The 22554-nt window shown below is 29.7% G+C and overlaps 1 protein-coding gene across 2 annotated transcripts in view; it reads left to right on the top strand.

The window, feature by feature from the left end:
- LOC107452224 (GTP-binding protein RAD-like) overlaps positions 1-22554 on the top strand; it is a 157581-nt gene that overhangs the window by 60818 nt on the left and 74209 nt on the right. For both annotated transcript variants that reach the window (XM_071182492.1, XM_071182493.1), the window contains exon 2: positions 11503-12865. In XM_071182492.1, coding sequence (XP_071038593.1) covers positions 11968-12865 — 898 coding nt within the window. In that variant the 5' untranslated portion in view covers positions 11503-11967. The remainder of the gene's footprint in view (positions 1-11502; positions 12866-22554) is intronic.

Consider the following 22554-nt stretch of genomic DNA (forward strand, 5'->3'; position numbering starts at 1 on the left):
CACTTTGTATGAAAGTTTAAATTATTTATATGCAGTGTTGTGCAAAAATCACTGTAAACCAACTTTAAATAAAATGATAAAAATTTAATAAATTCTAAATTTTGCTACCACTATAAGAAGAAGCAAGTACTAATCGAGGTATGATGCCATCACGGAGGACCGTTCCATGACTTCTGAACTACTGAATAAATGTTTTTTAGTCACAGAATGCGATAAAAGTGGTTGAAAGTTTATTGCAAATAATAAAGCTATTATTTGTTCCCGCAAAAAAATATTTTGTTTATTAAACTCCAATGATTTTTTATTAAAAAACTATAAGCCAAGTAAAAACTATATATTTTTAACATCATCATTAAAATTTCATTATTAGTGTTTGAATTTACTTGTGACGACGAAAATCCTAGTTTTCATTAATGATTTATATTTAATTAACGACTTTATGCACAGTTCTCTAGTTTTCTGTAAATATTTTAACACAGCTGGAATCGAATGAATCTCGGTTAATCCTATCGATAAACATTGAAAATTTTTTTTTTACTTAAGCAGCACGCTACACGACTGAGGTTGTATTATGTTGGGCACGATTCAAGCGCAACAATCTCATGTTCGTTTAAATATCCCATTAAGCACGTCTCAGGGATCAGGTAGATGAAACTTTTCTGAAACGTTTGGCTGACGGTCGGGGTTTTGAGGCGATTACAATCGACTTGATTGGCTCGTTTCCAAGTGAATCTGATATTCTCTATGCTGGGTAATTGAAGAGGCATAATTGTAATTGTAGTGCTTCACGAAAAGAAGAAAAATCTGTTGTCAGCTGAAAGTCAGATTTATTTTGTGTTTGGAAGAAACAAATTTTAAACGATGTCAAATATCTATCGTTTATTTAATACGAAAAAGTACAATTGAACGTTATATTTGTTTTGTGTTGGAAACTAACTTTAAACAATGCCAAACATCTATTGTTCATTTAATACGGAAAGAGCAGCTGAAAGTGAGATTGGTTTTGCGTCAATAATAAATAAATTTTAAACAATGCAAAGCATCTGTTGTTCATTTAATACGGTATGAACAGCTGAATATCAGATAGGTTTTGCGTCAACAAGAAATAAATTTTAAACAGTGGAAAACATCTGTTGTTCAAATAGTGCGGAGCGTCAAACAGGCTTGGTGTCAATAAGAAATAAATTTTAAACAACGCCAAACATCTATTGTGCTCTTAATACAGAAAGAACAGCTGAACATCAGGTAGGTTTTGTGTCAATAAGAAGTAAATTTTAAACAATGCAAAACATCTATTGTTCATTTAATACGGAAAGAACAGCTGAACACCAGATAGGTTTTGCGTCAATAAGAAATAAATTTTAAACAATGTCAAACATCTATTGTTCACTTAATATGGAAAGAACAGCTGAACATCTGATAGGTTTTGTGTCAATAAGAAATAAATTTTAAACAATGCCAAACATCTATTGTTCTCTTAATACGGAAGGAGCAGCTGAACATCAGGTAGGTTTTGCGTCAATAGGAAATAAATTTTAAACAATCCAAAACATCTATTGTTCATTTAATACGGAAAGAACAGCTGAACATCAGATAGGTTTTGTATTAATAAGAAATAAATTTTAAACAATGTCAAACATCTATTGTTCACTTAATATGGAAGGAACAGCTGAACATCAGACAGGTTTTGTGTCAATAAGAAATTAAATTTTAAACAATGCAAAACATCTATTGTTCATTTAATACGTAAAGAACAACTGAATGTCAGATAGGTTTTGTGTCAATAAGAAATAAATTTAAATGATGTCAAATATGAATAGTTAATTTTTCATCGAAAGCACAGATCAGCGTCAGATTTATTTAATTTCAGCGAGAAACCGTGTTTAAACGTTGTCAAAATTCTGTAGTTTATCATGAGAAGTGCAACTAATTGTCATATTAATTTTGTGTTAGAAAAAAAAAACGATACCAAATATCTATTGTTTTTTAATACGGATAGAACAATCGAACGTCATATTTGTTTTGTGTCAGTGAAAGCAAAATTTTAAACGATATCAAATATCTATAGTTTGTTTCTTGGCCAAGGTTTGTTTATTACGCAAAGCGCAAACGAACGGCATATTTATTTTGTGTTACTAAGAGCTATATTTAAAATAATTTCTAATATCTATCGTTTATTTGTCAAAGAAACTACAAATAAACATCAAATTTATTTTGTGTTGGAAATCAGTTTTAAGCCAAACATTTGTTCAATTGATACGGAAAGAACAACTGAATGCCAAATAGGTTTTGCGTCAATAAGAAATAAATTTTAAACGATATCAAATATGAATAGTTAATTTTTCATAGAAAGCACAGCTGAGCATTAAATTTATTTAATTTTAGCAAGAAATAGTGTTTAGATGTTGTCAAATATCTATATTTTATTTATCACGAAAAGCGAAACTAATTGTCTCGTTAATTCTGTGTTAGAAAAAAGTATTAAATGATGTCAAATATCTATTCTTTTTCTTTTCACAAGAAGAACAGCTGGTCGTCAAATAGGCTTTGTGTATGTTAAAAACAAATTTCAAACGACGTCAAGTATAATTAATTTGTTTATCATAAACAACGCAGAGGAACGTCAGATTTATTTCATGTTAATAAGAAGCAATTTTTAGCAATGTCAAATATATTTTATTTATCATGAAAAGTGCACCTAAACATCCTTTTTTTGTGCTACTAAGGAAAAACTTTAAACAATGTCAAATATCTATTGTTCATTTAATAGGTCGTGTCAGCAAAAATCAAATTTCAAACGATGTCAAATACGATTAGCTTGTTTATCAGGGAAAGCGTAGCTGAACTTAAGATTTACTTTTAGATGTTAGTAAGAAACATTTTTAAACGATATCAAATGTAGATTTTTTGTTTATCACGGAAAGTGCAACGAAACGCTATATTTATACACTGTTTGTTAATAACAAATGTTTAGCTATGTCAAATATGAATAATTTGTTTATCAATGTAAAGCGCAGGTGAATGTCACATTTGTTTGATGTTGGAAACAGTTTGCAGCAATGTTAAATATTTGTTTTTGTTTCAAGAATGACAGCTTTGTTTTAGCACTCAGAATCAAATTATGAATGATGTCATATATCTAATATTAAATAAATACGGGAAGAACAACTGAACATCATATTTATTTTGTGATAGTAAGAAGCAAATTTTAAGCAGTGTCAAATATCTTTTGTTTTCTTATTTTCAAATGGGTATTCATAATATATACTCTNTATTAATATTTTTATAAAATAAAACTCTATAAAAATAACTATATATTACAATAGTTTGCGATATGATTGATAAGAACAACTTAATTATTATAAATAATTTATCCACAATTTAAAATAATTTACTCTTAGTAAAAATATAATAAAGAAGCATAATTAAATTTTTAAAAATAAAAACAAATATTACTCTCTTTAGAATTCTTTGCAACTTCAAAATCTCTTGGCATGGCGGCAAGCCATTTCTTACGTATTGGGAAATCTAAAATTTCATACTTTTGTACCATCAACTTTGTAAAATCCTCTGCAGTTTGGTACACAGCACACATATGCAATTATTCATAACTCTAAGAATTAAATTAATGCTGACATTTATAACATTTGTAGAATTTTACGAAGAACGTTGACATCAGAACACAGACGGTTGTTTACAAATTCAAATCAAAAATATTCGCCAATTGGCTGAATGCCGANTATATTTATATATATATATATATATTTTCCATAACGAAATTTCTTTTTGCTACGTCTTGGTAAAATTTAATTTATTTAGACAATTATCAGCGCCGAAATATGTCTTATTCTTGTAAAACGATTATGACGGATTTCTCAAACTCCGCCGTGTCACCTTCTGTCCAACACACCTTCTTCACTTCCTAGTTGGAAACTGACCCACCTTCTCCAAGAATGTCCGTGGTTGGTTCTTCCTTCTAGCTCATACTTGAAGATTTCGAGGTTTTCACTAAAAAATGGAAACATTTTGTTAAGTCCCTACTTTTTCTCGATTTTCATCCCCCAGGTCACAGTCTTTAATGTAGTTAATTGTTAATTGACTGATTGATACGGTTAATTAAGGCACTGAGAGCATGGTTGTTAAAGATTTGGTTTTGGTTTAGAGTTGGCTATCGACTATTGTAGCATCCTTAGGACAAAAACATAAATATTAACAGTATTATTGACAAAACAAGCACCTCAAACAAGTTACACTATAGAATCGTTAGTCACAGCACAGTTTTTATTTATGAAAACACTTAACATCTATGGCCTCACGGACAGTTGTCAGTGCTGCCGGGTCAACTGGTTACTCCTAGTGACTGGTGAGCAGGTCAGTGGTGAGGCGTGTGTGGTAATCAACCACGTTGGCTGCCATTGTGAGCCAGTCCGTGGTTGATTTCGGGGTGTGCATGTTTATTGTGTTAATGTTTATAGCATCCATCAGGGTTTATGACGTAAATGCTACGGTGATTACAATTACATAACAAACATGTGCAAATACAGGACAAAGGAAAAAATACATAGCCACATTACAGAACTTTTTTTTAAACTATACATATAACATTTATTACCCCACGGACAACACCTGGTGTTGCCGAGCTCACTACCTGGTATTTTTGAGCGGGTCAGCTGTGGGGCGTGTGAGTTAATTGAAAATTTGTGTTTGCGCAACCGTTCAGTATTTTGTGTGTGTGATATGTGACCCCATTAGTTCTCTAATTGGGTATAGTTAATAGTGTTATCTAAAGTTATAGCTAGTTTTAATTTAGCCTTTTTATCACTGTTGGAATTAGTTGTTATTGGTCCTGGTATTATTGTCAGATCGATAGTTTGAATTAGTTGTTAGCTGTTTTGTAGTCAAATAGTTAGTTTGAGTTCTGTTTTAGAATTGTTAACTATAGATAATTAGGCAGTAACGTTTTAATTTCACATATTATTGGTCATGTCTCTTGCTATGCCGAGAATGTTTATTAATTTCTGTTTGATTAGTTTGTTATTTAAGCTATCAGCAAATTTAGCTTTACTGATTGCGTTCGGTTCTTTTAGATGGAAAGTTTGGGTTAGTGAGCACTCACGTCCAGTCAAGATGTTGTGAGACTTAAAATGTTGGTAAAATTACCAATTATTCTGTAAGTTTCAGTTTTCAATTTTCTACCACTCAAGAAAATATTTTGCAAAAAGCTTAGTAGTTGGCAGTCCTGTGTACATACTTAATCAAACTTGAAACGGAAGAATCCACCAAAACTAATCGGTTACATCTATATATTTTGACCTGTCACTTTTTTTCATAAAGGCACCTTTTGCATCCTTGTATAATGGGGCGTATTTTCTCGCTTACCGAATTTTCCGGTTGGCCTAATCAGGACTACCAACTTTCTACGTTTTTTGAAAAAATTCCTTCCGTTGGAAGCTAAGTTTATGTCTTAACGTATTTTTTGTTTTGTAAACTTGATTTAGTTATTTCCCACACCTTTACAAGTAAATGAAACAAAATTTTATGCTCCAGTTATCTTGTGGTATAGTTTTTAAAATATTTACAAAATTATCAAGAATTCTGAAATCATTATTTTATAATTGCATACCTTTTTGCAAAAAGCGTAGTAGAATGCAGCCCTGTTATATTAATAGAGGAATTAATATTACTGATCTTTTTAAAGTTCATTTTTTAGAACTGTTAATAGAAAAAAATCCATTTAATTTGATGGTCCTCATTACGAAGACGATTATATAGGCGATTCATATTAAAGAACAGACATCAGGAAAATGTACTCTGTACAACGGTGGAATTCGAATCCTCTACCGTGATCACCATTCTAACATAACAAACGAATATTATACAGAACGAAAAGTATTGAATAAGATATTATTGTGATTGTTGATAAATTGCATTGGAGAAACGAAAATAGTCACTAAAATTAAAATAGTAAAAAATAGTTAACTTAGAAAAATATTGCCAAAGTTACTTTAAGCAACTTTGGCGATAATTTTGGCAATCAATATTTCTTGAAAAATTTATGTAAAGCAGGACCTTACTATTTTATTTAAATTACCATTAATCAAATGTTTTTTTAGGAACTTTTTATCTGAGAATAATAATTCGACTATGCTCCTTGCAAAGTTAACCTTTATCATTGCAATATCTACTACACACTGTTTACTTTAATTTTTAATGGTTTTGCAAATTATGCTTTTTCGCTAAATTTGGCGACTTTTTTATATTAAAAGTAGCATTAAATAAGAATGCACTTAACTAGATTATAACATAATTTTATAAATAGTTACCAAATATAAATCAATATTCTTTTCTCACATTTATAATTTTTTTTTTTATTTTTAGAAAATTTCCTTCAAGGCCGAAATGCTTCATTCATGTAATATTACCGAAAAATAATGACTTAACAAAATTCGGAGTTAACTAAAATCTAACAAACATTTTATTTATTCAGTACCTCATTATTAATGGTTAAGAGCAAAGATATTTGATTGAACTCTTGCAATTTTTTCTTCCCCTCTTGCGACACATAAGACTTTCATTAACTTGATTGAGTTAGGTATTTAAAGAAAAAGAAGAGTTATTGAGAGTTATTAATAGTACCAAAAAAACCATGATTTAACAAAATTTGAAGAAAACGAGAATCTAACAAACATTTCATTTATTCAGTACCTCATTATTAATGGTAAAGAGCAAAGATATTTGATTGAACTTTTGCAATTTTTTTCCCCTCTTGCGACACATAAAACTTTCATTAACTTGATTGAGTTAGGTATTTAAAGAAAAAGAAGAGTTATTGAGAGTTATTGATAGTACCGAAAAACCGTGGCTTAACAAAATTTGAAGATAGCGAGAATCTAACAAACATTTCATTTATTCAGTACCTCATTATTAATGGTAAAGAGCAAAGATATTTAATTGAACTTCTGTAATTTTTTCTTCACCTCTTGCGACACATAAAACTTTCATAAACTTGATTGAATAAGATATTTAAAGAAAAAGAAGAGTTATTGAGAGTTATTAATAGTACCGAAAAACCGCGGCTTAACAAAATTTGAAGATAGCGAGAATCTAACAAACATTTCATTTATTCAGTACCTCATTATTGATGGTAAAAAGCAAAGATATTTGATTCAACTTTTGCAATTTTTTCTTCACCTCTTGCGTCACATAAAACTTTCATAAACTTGATCGAGTTTATTTAAATAAAAAGAAGAGTTATCAATCAAATAAATTTACGACTTCCTTGTGATAGTGAAACTCATTTCAAACTTTACTTTGGTGGAATATAGGAATGATTAATGTTGGAGAAGGAAATAATCTGTTTTCTCTTCGGCTTTTATCTCCCTCGATAACTGCATATTGTGTTAAAGTGAAAGTTCAAAAAACTTTATGATCTGCGAGAGAGGAACACTTATGGTTCGCTAAACTGAAAATCAATATCGATTCGAAGAACTTTATTTGTATTGCCTTTTTTTTGCTTAGTTCCTGTCGTATCGTTATACTAAAAGTGGATAAAACTTTTTTCATCGCTTAATATGGTGTTTCTGCACCAGAGTTTGAAAGATCGCTATGTTGTGGTTGTCAGAATTACTAAGTGTAGTCTCAGAAAATTCTGCATTGTAAAAATAATCTTCGTCTTCATTGAAAACATTCATTTTGTTACTCAAAATAGAAAAGTTAATCGAAGAAAGAGGTATGCCAACTGCTCCGTTTTCAGAAAAGGTTTTACTAAATTTGCAGCGAATTGGATAGTTAAGGACCTTTTTCATAAAAATATTATCACTTCAGAGCAGAGGGGTGAAATAATGGCGTTAAAAAATTAGGAATACAGCAGAATTTTTTTTAAAACCATTTTTGTACCTGGCGATTATCTTTTGTTCATTAAATTCTTTAATCTATTATTTTATTGTAGAGCCTGTAACTCACTCTTGTAATCATTTAAAGGCGAAATTTGAATTATTAAAGAATCATCATTTCTCTATTTCCATGATTTCTTTTAGTTGTTAGATAGCTTTAGTTTAAACTTATCCTAGATTTTTATTTATTTTTAATTGGCCAAGTATGTATTGATAATATGATTAAAATGAGTATGTATCAGTATGAAATTTTAAAAATTTATTTATTATTATGCTGCGCAAGTCTTTAATGATAATATGATAAAAATGAGTAGGAATAAAAATGTAATGATATGTATTGATAAAAATTTATTTATAATATTTCGCAAGTGTTTAATGGTAATATGATTGAAACGAGTATGTATCAGTATGTAATGATATGTAATAATAATATGTAATGATAAAATTTTTAATATTTCTCAAGTATTTAATGATATGATAGAATAATAGTATGATAAAAATGAGTATGTAATTCAATCAAAAATAACTTTGTCAAACTAATTTTGTAAGCGTTGTAAGTAAAAATGCTGGTTTGATCAGTGTATTATTAAATTCAATATGCGCAATCAGTATGGGTCAATTGAATAAATATTTTAAGCAAATATTGTTTAATTTTTTTAATGAAAGTTTGTAATTTATTTTTAATTATAAAATTTTAACTAAAATGTTGAAATTTCTTTTAAATCACCTTATATGTAGTTGATATTACAACATTTATTAGATTTTATGAGTTAGGGTTCAATAAATTAGCTTATATTGTGAAATGGTAAAGAAGTTAAGACAATTAGATATCCCATCATCTGCTGCATCAGAAAGCCTCCACACGGTTTTCCATAAGTAGTCTGCGCAGACTATTTAAAAAGCAAACCAGTTGTGCTCATGAACCCAAATTCTTTTTTAAAAGTAATTGAGGGAAACTTATAATACATACTTGAGAATTACATTTGCGGTGATTGACAAGTAAATAAAACAAACCAGTCATATTCATAAATTAAAATTTTTTTTGAGATATAATTGCTACCACTTTTTTAATTTTACTAGATTTTATATCAAATGGCGTATCTCCATTTGTAAATTTCGTATTTGTCTGATAAAACTATCAATTACTGGGGTTTCCAACTTTATTGAAATTGTATGTGAGACTCATTTACGTTTGAAGGAACATAAGACATTAACACGATTGATTTTTTATTTGAATAAGTGAACAAATAGCCTAATTTCTCGGCAAGTAAAACCTGAGAAATAAATTTTTTGCACCCTTGGCATGTTAAATTTATACCACCAAACTATTCCGAATTTTCCCGAAGATTTTATTTTCATATTTAAAGTGGTAGTAATTATATACTATTTTTCTTTTATAATCTTAATTTTTAAATGATATTGATCACCACTATTCTTACAAAAATTAAGCACAGATATTAATATAGGTTACTATCATGGTTGTCAACTTAAGTTTTCTCAAATACAACGTATTTGTTTGCTTAAAATTGAAGTTTCAATTNATCATCATTTCTTTATTTCCATGATTTCTTTTAGTTGTTAGATAGCTTTAGTTTAAACTTATCCTAGATTTTTATTTATTTTTAATTGGCCAAGTATGTATTGATAATATGATTAAAATGAGTATGTATCAGTATGTAATGTTAAAAATTTATTTATTATTGTGTTGCGTAAGTCTTTAATGATATTATGATAAAAATGAGTAGGAATCAAAATGTAATGATATGTACTGATAAAAATTTATTTATAATATTTCGCAAGTATTTAATGGTAATATGATTAAAATGAGTATGTATCAGCATGTAATGATATGTAATAATAATATGTAATGATAAAATTTTTAATATTGTTCAAAGTACAAACTAAGGTAGACAACGTTAAAGAGCACAATGTTAATATTTCTGTGCTCTTCAACGTTGTCTACCTTAGTTTGTATTTTAGCAATAAGGTCGCCCACTTGTATATTTATTGTTCAAGTACTTAATGATATGATAGTATGATAAAAATGAGTATGTAACCAAAAATAACTTTGTCAAACTAATTTTGTAAGCGTTGTAAGTAAAATAGCTATTTTGATCAGTGTATTATTAAATTCAATATGCGTAATCAATATGGATCAATTGAATAAATATTTTAAACAAATATTGTTTAATTTTTTTAATGAAAGTTTGTAATTTATTTCCAATTATGAAATTATAACTAAAATGTTGAAATTTCTTTTAAATCACCTTATAAGTAGTTGATATTACAACATTTATTAGATTATATGAATTAGGATTCAATAAGTTAGCTTATATTGTGAAATGGTAAAGAAGTTAAGACAATTAGATATCACATCACCTCCTACATCTGAAAGCCTCCACACGGTATTCCATAAGTAGTCTGCACAGACTATTAAAAAAGTAAACCAGTTGTGCTCATGAACCAAATTCTTTTTTAAAAGTAATTGAGGGAAACTTATCATACATACTCAGAGATGCCAACTGCTCCGGACACGCCAAAATAATTAAAAAAAACGGTAAATAACTACAAAGTATATTTTGAAAATATTTAACAATTTTTGCTTACTTTTTAAAAGGTATAGCATGACATAAGTACCAAAAGTGGTGAATTATATAAGCCTACGAATTGTTTAGAAATAGTGGTGGATAAAAATCTATTTAATTGAATTTATTAAACCAAGAATTACAATTGATAAGTTACCACTTTAAAATATATATTTGCTGTCCGGTGCAAGTTGGCATCTCTGCATACTTGAAAATTACATTTGCGGTGATTGACAAGTAAATAAAACAAACCAATCATATTCATAAATTAAAAAAATTATTAGAGATATATTTGCTACCACTTTCTTAATTTTACTAGATTTTATATTAAATGGCGTTTCATTTGATGGTTAAGCTTCGTATAGTCTACGAAAACTATCAATTACAGGGGTTTCTAACTTTATTGACATTTCATGTCGGACTCCTTTTACTTTTGAAGGAACATAAGATATTGACACGATTATTTTTTTTATTTGAGTAAGTGAACAAATAGCCGAATTTCCTTGCAAGCAAGACCTGAGAAATACATTTATTTGCATTGTTGGTATGTTAAATTTCACAGAAACGGAACAATTAGGGTTTTTTTAATGAAAGAAAAGTATTTTAAACCCATCTATATTTCTTACGAAAATTGCCGGCAGAAAAATGAAAACTAATATATTTTAGTTCGCGCGTTACAAAAAAGGCTTCGCGGGCAGCCAGTTGGTAACCACTGATCTATAAGAAACACTTGTATGTACTTAAAAATCTAAAAATAAAGCTTTCAAAAAGTGTAAATCGCTGTGTCAGTTTTTAAAGCTCATGTGAAATTTTGTTTATTTTGGTTTAGTTTTTTGAATATCTATTATAACCAGTGTTCTTTTTTCTTTTGCTTACATATACCCTAGTTAAAACGGTTATTGATGCATCATGAAAACAACAATTTTTTAATAAACATATTTCGGGCTCTTCTGATGCAAAAGTTTTTAATTGTTTAAAACGTGTTATAAATATAATTAGTGACTAATAAAATATTTTATTTTCAGATTCCTTTATAGATGTATCAATACAGCAAAAAAGGATTTTAAAATTATCCTACGCCTGATGGCTTTATTCTCCAAAGAAGATTTCTTTAGATATCTGATGCTTGACAAAAAATGTTGATTTAGAAATCTAAACTAAAATGTGACAAAAATATATAACTAGATGTTACAAAAAAATAAATAAACAATCTCTATAGGGATCAGTCTAGCAATGGGCACCTCCAAAGAGAAAACCTTTCGAGCATAATTCATTAAAATTTATTTATGTCTTGAATTTTTTTTTTAAAAATTAAATGTCAAAGATTAAGCAGTACAATTGTGTTTACTTTTGCCGCTGTTGAGGCGTGAATTAACAAGTCTTAAAATAAATCGAGTTGAAAGACCACTGTCGACTGTCAACTAAATATAGATTCGGGACATCCCGATATAGAACTTCCTCGTCAAGACATTAATTCAACGTACTACAAGATGTTGGATGATCAAGATATCCGAAACCTGGCACCAAGCCCATCCCACCACGGAGTTTGTCAAAAGATCTCTGACGCTGACAACAATGTGTTCGACGATGTGGGAGCCTGCACGCCGCCTGTGTCTCCCAGGACGGGCCCCATGCCAGGTATTATTCTCACAGTAGAAGGTGAAGCGGACTCTTCCCCAGATCTTGCCAGTGTTGTTGGGAGACACGGAAGTCGAAGTAAAACGCGCCAAAGCCGCAGAGTGCATCAACATCCAGCCAGAAGTCCATCTAGCAGCAGGATGGCGATGCAAAATGGACATAACAAGCTCAGAGAACCTAGCTATTTATCCAGCAGTGGGGTCAGCAGGTCACAGTCAATGAGAACAGCTAGAAGACCTCAATCTGTTGACCCTACGCACAGGTTCAGGCAAAGAATCCAAAGCATTCCCAATGAAATTATTGCTTCGGCAGATGGGTTCAGCGGTCAAAGGCTAGCTTCGAACCAGTCTTTACCATTACCTGGTGATGAGTCTGATTTTATGCGATTGAGGAATTTTGCAGTTACCAGTAAAGGACTTGTGAATCGAGGAGACTCTTTCAGGTCAAAATCCAGGTCATCACATAGTGTAGCATCGATGGGTGGTAGTGGACAGTTACCGGTTGATACTAAGCAACAGCCAAAGGACGACTCAGTAATAAATTATCCGATTGCATCTACTTCTCAGGCTGATCCAGTTGTACCAGAGATGGCGAAAGAAGAAGTTGTTGAAGGTGCAACTGCCATGCCAGAAATACAGAAGTCAAATAGATATAAAGTGTTAGTTCTCGGTGCGCCAGATGTTGGGAAAACAGCTCTTATCAACCAATTTATGACGTCGGAATACATATGTGCTTATGAAAATTCTCAGGGTAAGTTGTTATTGTTTATTTTTATAATTTACAAAAAAGCACATGATCTTAACGTATTGCATTATATAAACTGAAATGTATTATCGCCTTCTTCTTACCACTTCTTACGTAGCAAAGAAATGGAAACCCTTGCAAACCTCTCACGTGAATTTAAAAAAAATTTAGTAATATATTGTTGAATTGCATAAAAATTGTAGCTTGTATATGGAAATGAACTGTAGATTTTAAATCAGAGACGCAAATGTTTTCAAGAATAGTACAGAACGCTCTTGGAACAGAAAAAAAATTGTTCCTCGGTGTTATTATTATTATTATTACAGGGTTTTGAGAAATACATGTCATAAAGACCTTGTGTGAGCGAAATTTCACTTTCACTTACTGTTTATGAAACAATAAAGCAACTCTTTTGAATCGCTGTCCATTTTATCCTCTTCAGACCTAAGGTAACCGTTTCATGCCTCACCAAATACAGGGTACCCACAGCATAAAGAAAATCAAAAAGTGTTGACGAACTTTTCTGAATATTGCCTAAAATTTCATAAAGTAAATCACCAAATATTGTTGTAAAATCAGTTTTGAAGTTTTTGCCCTATAATTGAAAAATATTTTTGACAGATAAAAATAATTGTGTAGATCAGGGATGGCGAACCAATTGCACGCGTGCCATTTATGGCACGCGACACAATATTTTGGGCACGCCACCGACCACAATTGTTATTGCACTATGAATTGTTATTACACAAATGTTATTACACTATGAAGCATATGTAACNTAATAGATATGAAACCTTCAAAATATGCATATTTTTGAAAATTTAGCTACCACTTTATAACAATTTCCAGGCTGTGCTTGGTCGAAATATATTAGGTCTGACACAGTTTTAAGTTTAAAAACTTTTCTACGCACTTTTATGAAAAAAGGCCGTTATAACAATAAATATTTTTCCCCAAAAATTTTTTGTCTTTTAATGAATAATTTTATACCATTTAAAGTCATTTAATCTTTTTGCTTTGATACACATCTATAATTATGGCTTCATTTTCAAAAATCTACCTCATTGATACTTGATCCCCAATTAAAAACTTTTTTTGGGGGGTGGGGGTATAAGTTTGAAAACTTTTCTACTCACTTTTACAAAAAAGGCGATTATAACAATAAACATTTTTTCCCATTTTAAGTTTTTTAATATTTTTGCTATGATTCACTTCTAAAATCATGCCTCCAATTTTTAAAACATGTACCTAATGATCCAAGTTTCTCTTATTAAATACATTTTTTTTCCTAATTTCAACTTAAGCAACTTATTTGTAAAGTTTTTAAGTATACTCATATAACTTTGTTGCTTCAATTAAATTATTAGATATAAATTTTCTTACATACAAAATTGTGTTATTTTATGTTATTATTAGTAATGTTGTTTATTAGTGTTATCAGATAGATTGCGCAATCTATAGCTTGCATTTTTTTATTCAGCTAATGCTGAGTGAAATATATTTCGAAATAAATTCAGAGAATTATATTCTAGATTTGAGCGATAGGATATCCGATCTTAATTACATTTTAATAATATTCTTTTGAAATACTAAACAAAAGAAAAAAGACATAAACCAAACAAATATTGATAAACAATATATCTAATACTTAAAAAAAAGAGCTAAAATTAAGCGTAATGTGAACTGAAATTTAAATAATATAAAGTTCTCGAACGATAATTAAAAAACACATGTTCAATTAAGTTGAAAGGTATATCAGTTTATCAGCAAATGTTTGGGAAGATTACTTTAATGAAAAATAATTTACTTTAATTTAAAAATGTAAATAGTTCTTAGATACCAAATTAAAAACTTTATAAATTTTAATGCGTAATTAATGCTAATTTCTCATAAAATTTGCTATGGCCTAGATAATTGGTGCCCAAATTGTGTACAACAGAACCCTAGGAACTCCGTGAATGAGTTAAAATGATTACGCGAGTTCTTTTCATAACAAGTGATTATTTTTGAAACCTCTGATTATATTCGGTTCCAACCTATAATTCTCAATTTATTTAATCTTTTGGTAACCTTTAAGAAATTATTTACAGGTAAAATGTAAATATGAAGGAAATAGCAATTTTTTTAAAAAAAAGGATATTTCTAATAATATATTTAGTAAATTATGAAAAGAGCAAGCATTTATTAAATATTGCATTATTATTACCCCTATCTGGCTTTTCAAATTAAAATAACTAAAGTTTTTAATTTAAAGAAAAAGTCTCCATAATGACCATTTTTAGTGCTTGTAGCAGATCATTTATGTTTTCATATCGAAGTAAACCATAATTCGAATTTTTTATTCATTTTCGACACATTTTTATTTTATTCAAACTCATAATTAGTCTAGACTAAAAATTTAAGAGCAAGGACAAAAAATATGACTGTCGGGTATATAACCTTATTTGAGATTATTATGAAGAAAAGATGAAAAACCTTCATTCCTTTAATTTAAATGAATATTTTTCTCTGAATAAGTAGTCTTTTATAGGTTAATGCGTTTGCAATAACTTTAATAAACTTTACTTATTAAGTCCGGGTTCCGCCGACGAAAGGTTGGTTATTTAGGGTTCCGAGGGAAAATAATCTAAACCTCCGTTTCAGATTATTCCTAACACCTCATGCATACCTGCCAACTTTTGATCCATTCTATTTTTTCCCAGTGGTAGGAAAATAAAATTAAAATTTCAATTGCAAGCAAAATATAACGTATTATTTGTCGTGATTATTAATCGCGAGATTAACACAGAGATGCCAACTGCTCCGGTCACGCCAAAATAATTATTAAAACAGTATACAACTACAAGTAGATTTTACAAACATTTGACTATTTTTGCTTGCTTCTTAAAAGGAATAGCATATCATAAGCATTATAAAGTGGTGAATTATATAAGCCTACGAATTATTTAGAAAGAGTGGTGAATAAAAATCTACTAAATTGACTTTATTAAGTCAAGAATCACAATTGATAAACTACCACTTTAAAATATAAATTTGCTGTCCAGAGCAAATTGGCATCTCTGTTAACACATATTAAGGTATATGCTTAATTTTTTTAAGAATAGTGGTGATCTAAATCATTTAAAAAAAAATATAAAAGAAAAAAAATAGTATATATTTACTACCACTTTAAATATAAAAATACAATTTTACGCCAAATGCGTAAGCGTTGGCAGGTATAGTTAAATGTATCATAGTTAAATATTAGTTATAGTAATAGTTAAATGTACCATAAATAAGCAGAGATGCCAGCTGCTCCGGACACGCCTAAATAATTAAAAAAACGGTAATTAACTACAAAGTGAAATTTGCAAACATTTGACTATTTTTGCTTGTTTTTTAAAAGCTATTTAAACAGCAAGCAAATTTTTATTGCTAATTTCTTTACGTTTTATGTGGTGAGCTGTATAACCCTATGAATTATTCAAAAATAGTGGTGGATAAAAATGTACTAAATTGAATTTATTAAATCAAGAATCACAATTGATAAACTACCACTTTAAAATGCATATTTGCTGTCCGGAGCAAGATGGCATCTCTGTATAAGTAGTAGGTACAATGCGACTAAAAAAAAAAAGCTGAAAACTGAATAAGGGTCAAATTAATTTTTTCACTATATTAGTATCAAAGTTTAAAAAATAATTTTGGCTCATTGCTTCAACAGAAAGGAAAATACGAGGAATAATTATAATATACAGTGGGTAAAAAAAGTCTCCGTACGCAGATATGAATGCAAATCAAAGTTTAATTTGTCACACAAATTCATAATGATAAAAATGAAAACTTAAAAATGTGTTAAAACTAATATTATTCAATATTTATTCATATTAAAAGGATGATAATACTGGCAAAATTAAATAATAAATCTTAAAAACTCAAAAAAATGTCGTAAACATCGAGCAAAAAAGTCTCCGTACAGTACCCTAGCACACGAAAAAAGTTTACAAAAATGCAAAATACATTTAATGATCAGTGGGCCCTCCTTTGGCCTTTATCACCTCTCTTAGACGTTTTGGCATTACCCTTACAAGTTTTTTTGTTGTTTCTGGAGAAATATTACAACAAATCCTACTAATGGCACTTTTGAGTTCAACTTTGTTTTTTATGTCATATTTTTTAAGTTGTCGGCCAATTTCTTCCCACAAATGTTCGATGGGGTTTAAATCGGGTGACTGGGGAAGGCTATGAAGTTGTTTAAGATGGTGAGGGCGCCGCTCTTGGCAAATCTTAGAGGTGTGTTTAGGATCGTTGTCCTGCTGAAAAGTAAATCCAGTTCCAAGAGATAGTTTCTCCGCTCTGGATCACACATTTTGCTTAAGAATATTCAGATATCCAAATCGATACATAGTTCCCTCGATGAATTGCAAATTACCTACTCCAGAAGCACTCATACACCCCCACACCATAACACCGCCACCACCGTGCTTCACAGTTCCGCATAAATTCTCAGTTAGCATTTGTTTGTTTGGTTTTCTCCGCACCATAACACGGCCATCTAACCCATGAATGTTAAATTTTGATTCATCTCTAAAAAGAATGGATTCCCAGAAAGATAATGGCTTGCTTACATGTTTCATTGCAAACTCGAGGCGCTTTTTCCTGTTGCACAAACTTATATAGGGTTTCTTCCGGGTCGCTCGTCCATGATAACCACTTTTTTAATGACATTTTTCACGGTTTGAGTTGAGACTTTAATGTTGTAACTAACCATTTAATCAGCTGCCAACCACGGTGCACTAATTCGTGGATTTGTTCGTGGACTTGGCGTATGATGTTTCTTTTATGCACGCGATTTAATTAGGACGGCCTCCACGATCGATCTCAATCAAGTGAATAAAATTTACGATATCTTTCAATGATATATTGCACAGTAGACTTCGATTTTTTAGTCATTTCACTAATCCTTCTCATGGATAATTCATCTTTTCGCAATTTAATCACTAATTCCCGAATAGCAACTTTAACGATTAACTTTCTAACGTCAAAGATTTATTGCGGGCCTGTTTTAAACACGTCAGAAAGAATTTGCATAAAGCGTACGGAAACTTTTTTTGCATTGCAAATTTCAATTTATCTTAGATATTGCAAATAATATGCTTTTCTCGTTTTGTAAAAATGAAAATTTATAAAAATATCTTTCTATAGACATATACTAAACACATATAGACAGTATTTAAAGAAAAAATGCAATACTTCGCAAATTATGCTCATTTATTCTTAAATTTAGTGACCGTACGGAAACTTTTTTTACCCACTGTATAAGCTTTTTTAGAAGACAATACAATTATATTGAGGCACATAAATATTACCGAAAAAATGTTAAAAAAATATTTTAAAGTCAATTTTGTTATAGATAAATCATTTTTATCAATTTCATTATCAAAACCTCTCACTGTTTCGAATCAGTAAGTGATTATTAGAATTAGTAAATTATTCTGATTTGAATCAACAAGTGATTCAAATGAGTAACTGATTCCATTCAGTTAGTGATTCGAATTACCAAAGTGAGCTTAATCTATTAACCCGTTTTGTCCCGACTTTATATATTGAAATGATACAAGAAGTGGTTTTATGGAAAAGGAGGTATTATATATTATCGAAATTAATTGGTTTTTCTACTGTTAGGCATTCAAAAAGTCTTTGATAGATCAAAAAGTACTTGCTCTTTTTAATTCTAAATCTAGTCAGAAATAACTAAATCATTGTGGTATTTGAGAATCTTTTAATTCACCCCGATAAATGGCAATTCTGAAAAAAGTTTCCCACCACAATGAATGTGTTTGAAAAAAAGGAACTGTCCTATATATATGACGCTGGGCGTTAACCGGTTAATTCGAATCAAATTGACATACCTGCCAACTTTTAATCCTTCCCATTTTCATTTTTTCCAGTGGTACTAAAATGGAATTAAAACTTCAATTTTAAGCAAACAAATACGTGGTATTTGAGAAAACTTAAGTTGACAATCATGATAGTAACGCATATTAATATATGTGTTTAATTTTTGTAAGAATAGTGGTGATCAAAATCATCTAAAAAATAAGTTTATAAAAGGAAAAATAGTATATTCTTACTACCACTTTAAATATGAAAATAAAATCTTCCGGAAAATCCGGAAGAGTTGGCAGGTATGAATTGAGGTAGGAAAATTGTTTCACTATCATAATTTCTCTAGGTCAGTGATTCTCAACCACTGTGCCGCCAAATATTAGAAATGATACAATAAAAATTATAATGCTTTTTTTATTGCGAGTAAAGTTTAAAATTACGAAAAGTTTGCATATATATACTTTTTATAATTTTTCCAGACTTTAATCGAGTGAACATCTTTGTCGACGATTGTATTATCTCTGACAATCTTAAAATAAATTTAAGTAAGAAGGAAGCGTTTAAATTGTCTTTGGCAATTTTAAAAAATGTTGAAATAAGTAGAAAGTTTAATGACTATTAAAGTTATTAATTAACAAAAGAAAGAAAGCTAAATAATAACTTTCAAACGTAAATAAAAGCTAATCATTAAAGTAAGTTATGCAATTAATAGTTTTAAAGGAAGTTAACATAGGATAACTAACTTAAACTAACAGTTAATAACTGTAGAAAACAAGCTAACCATTAATAATTAGCAAAAAAAATAACAGTTATCTACTAATTAATAAAAAATGAGTCGAAAGAAATGATTAATCTCTTAATAAACGTGCTTTTGTAGTATACTTATTATTTTATTTCACTTTCAAAATTATTATCACAAACTATTTCACACAGTGTATTATAGGTAAGTAAACAAATTTAAAAATTTTTTTTTTTCATTGTGCGCCGTCTAATTTCGAAATCGTTAAAAGTGTGCCGCCACAAAAAAAAGGTTGAGAATTACTGCTCTAGGTATTCCTGACTAGATTTGGTAAAAAATAAAATGAAATAAAATAATTACATACCTGCCAACTTTCACTCTTTCCGAGAATGGATTTTCAGAGTGGTTGTAAAACAATAAACAATCTAACTCAATAATATATTTATATTTTGATCCCGTTGAGACTCGCTTCCGCAAGGATTATTGTGCTTTTATATATTTATTGTAATTATTCATATGTAGTGGTGGTCAAACTCATTTATAATTATCATTATAATTCAAAAAGTTAATATGAATAACCTGAGTATTGCTACCACTTTAAATATGAAAATAAAATTTTACGGAAAATCCAGAAGAGTTGGCAGGTATGTAAATGTAATAGCAACAGAAAACATTCGTTCAGTTTGAAAAGCCTACATCATACCACTTTTTTTATTTACTTACTTTTCGAGACAATTTAATATAAAAAGTCAGAAAATATTAAGACAAACAACAAAGGTATTATTGCCTTAATTTTAATTAAATATTTTTTTAAAGAATTTTAATAATGTTCTACCCACAAGAAAAACATCCTGCAATTGAGTAGAGGACAATATTAAATGGATTTTAATAATAAATTTGAGTTTTTTTATTATCCTGTATTTTATATTCCTCGTGTAATTTTTTGAAAATAATTCTAAACGGTTTTAATAAATTTATCAAAAAGAAATAATCCCTTTTTTAAAGAATTATTTCTTAATTTGCACTGAACGAGGTCAATCTCTAGGGGAAATAAATTGAATTTATTATATTTTAAAGTTTGTTGACTTTTAATGACAGTAAATTTCGTAAATTAAAAAATGGTTGAAATGTCCTCTTTAAAGAGGGAGAAAGAGAAAGTTATTAAAAATTTCTTCTTTTAATGTCGACTCAGTTTTTACGTACAACTTATTAGTTGATCGTTTGCGGAGATTCAACAACACTTCTCGGATAGAAAGTGGTGCCAAAATTAATTTACTTGTAGTACGTTTTTTGAAGTTCTTGTGAGTTAATACTTCGGAAGTGGCCATTAATCTTATTTTGATTGCAGTAATGGCAACAATTTTTTAAGGACAAATTTCATTAGAGTAACGAAATTGATTTCTGGAGTAAACTTTATTTCTTCTGGAAACTTTAACTGTCAGAAAAATCGATGGCATAGTTAAGTCTAATTTTTAAACAGGTCTTTTCTAAGACTTATGAAGTCTTATTCAACATAATTAAATATCTGTCATTCATTTTAAATATTTTCTAGAACTGATCATGAAAAATTTCTTATTAATCTCGTCAATTGTATTTTGCTAGTCATTTACATATATTTTCTATAATCAAAATTTATATATTTACTTTTAAAATTTTTTAAAATATATACGATTTAAAAGGATTTAAACTACCACTGCATTTAAAAAATTTAAACATATATATTTTATACCTACATTTACTTTAATATCCATAATTAAAAAAATCATGATAATTTGTATCATGATAACCAATTAACCCTTTAACTTGTACGCTCGAGTTAATTCGAGTGCGGTAAACAGGCCAAACTGTGCTCACTCGAGATAATTCGAGCGGCGTTGTATTATATGCTGCTATAAGCTTTCGCACTCGAATATAGTCGAGAATTGAAAATAACAATGTGAAAGCTAAGAAAAGAAATCGTTTTATTGATATTTATCATTTACATAGCATTGTAAGCTACAACACTTATTTATTCAAGAATAAAATATTATATAGCCTTTTTCCAAAATATTTTATAGCCTTTTTTTTAGTTTATCAAAATTGTCCACCAAAAGAAAAGACAATGTTCTACAGCAGTGTTCCCCAACCCCCGGTCCGCGGACCGGCACCGGTCCGTGGATCAAATGGTACCGGGCCGCCCATTTCATTGAAACTGAATTTAAATTCCTAGGTTTATGTGTTCCATTAAAATTTTATTTATTTAAAAAGGGGGGGGCGAAGGTAGTGACATAATTGTTTTAATGTTTGTAATGTATCATTGCCTTCGATTACCCCCAGGTGGAACCGTTTCATTGCAAAGAAACAAGCTCAGGGTTCTCATTGATTTAAAGTTCTAGTAAGTTAAAATGTTAAATCAATTTATACTTATTTTTTGATGTATAACTGTATTTTATTTTGAAGGCATGCTTAAATTCAATTAAATTAAAATTAGTAAATCAAAATAATATAAAATATAAACAATCAACGCCCCCCCCCCCGGGGGCCGNCAACCCCCCCCCCGTGGGCCGCGGTAAAATTATCAAACGTTGACAGGTCCGCAGTGATAAAAAGGTTGGGGAACACTGTTCTACAGTGTGTTTTTTACATTTAAAAAAATTGATTTTTTTCTTTGGCCGGTTTTTTTTTCCAAAAAATCTGTGCGTTAAGGGGTTAAGGATGGAAAAATAAAAGGTGTCTTCGGGGCCGAAACTTCTTGAGAAAACTTCAAAGACGACATGCTTGTAAAAAAAAAAAAAATTCTGTGATGTTTTTGACCTACTAATTCCCCGATATTCGTGTTGTCTTTATGGTTGTTGTCCTTTCCTTTTTACCTTTACTTATAATTAACTACCAATTTCTCATATAACTAACCACCTAATTTTAATTAGCTTTCGTTGATTCTAGAAATATTGCATAATGTACGGAGGTAGCCTCTTTGAACAAGGCACTCGCTGGTCTCTATTCCTAGTTTCCTTAGTTTTTTAGTGATGTTTAAATTTTTAAAGAACCATCAGCTAACAATTTTAATTGAAATGGCATTTATTTGCCGCTATGATTGACGGTTGCATAA

Source organism: Parasteatoda tepidariorum, chromosome 6 (genome assembly GCF_043381705.1).
Source record: "Parasteatoda tepidariorum isolate YZ-2023 chromosome 6, CAS_Ptep_4.0, whole genome shotgun sequence".
Lineage (NCBI taxonomy): Eukaryota > Metazoa > Arthropoda > Arachnida > Araneae > Theridiidae > Parasteatoda > Parasteatoda tepidariorum.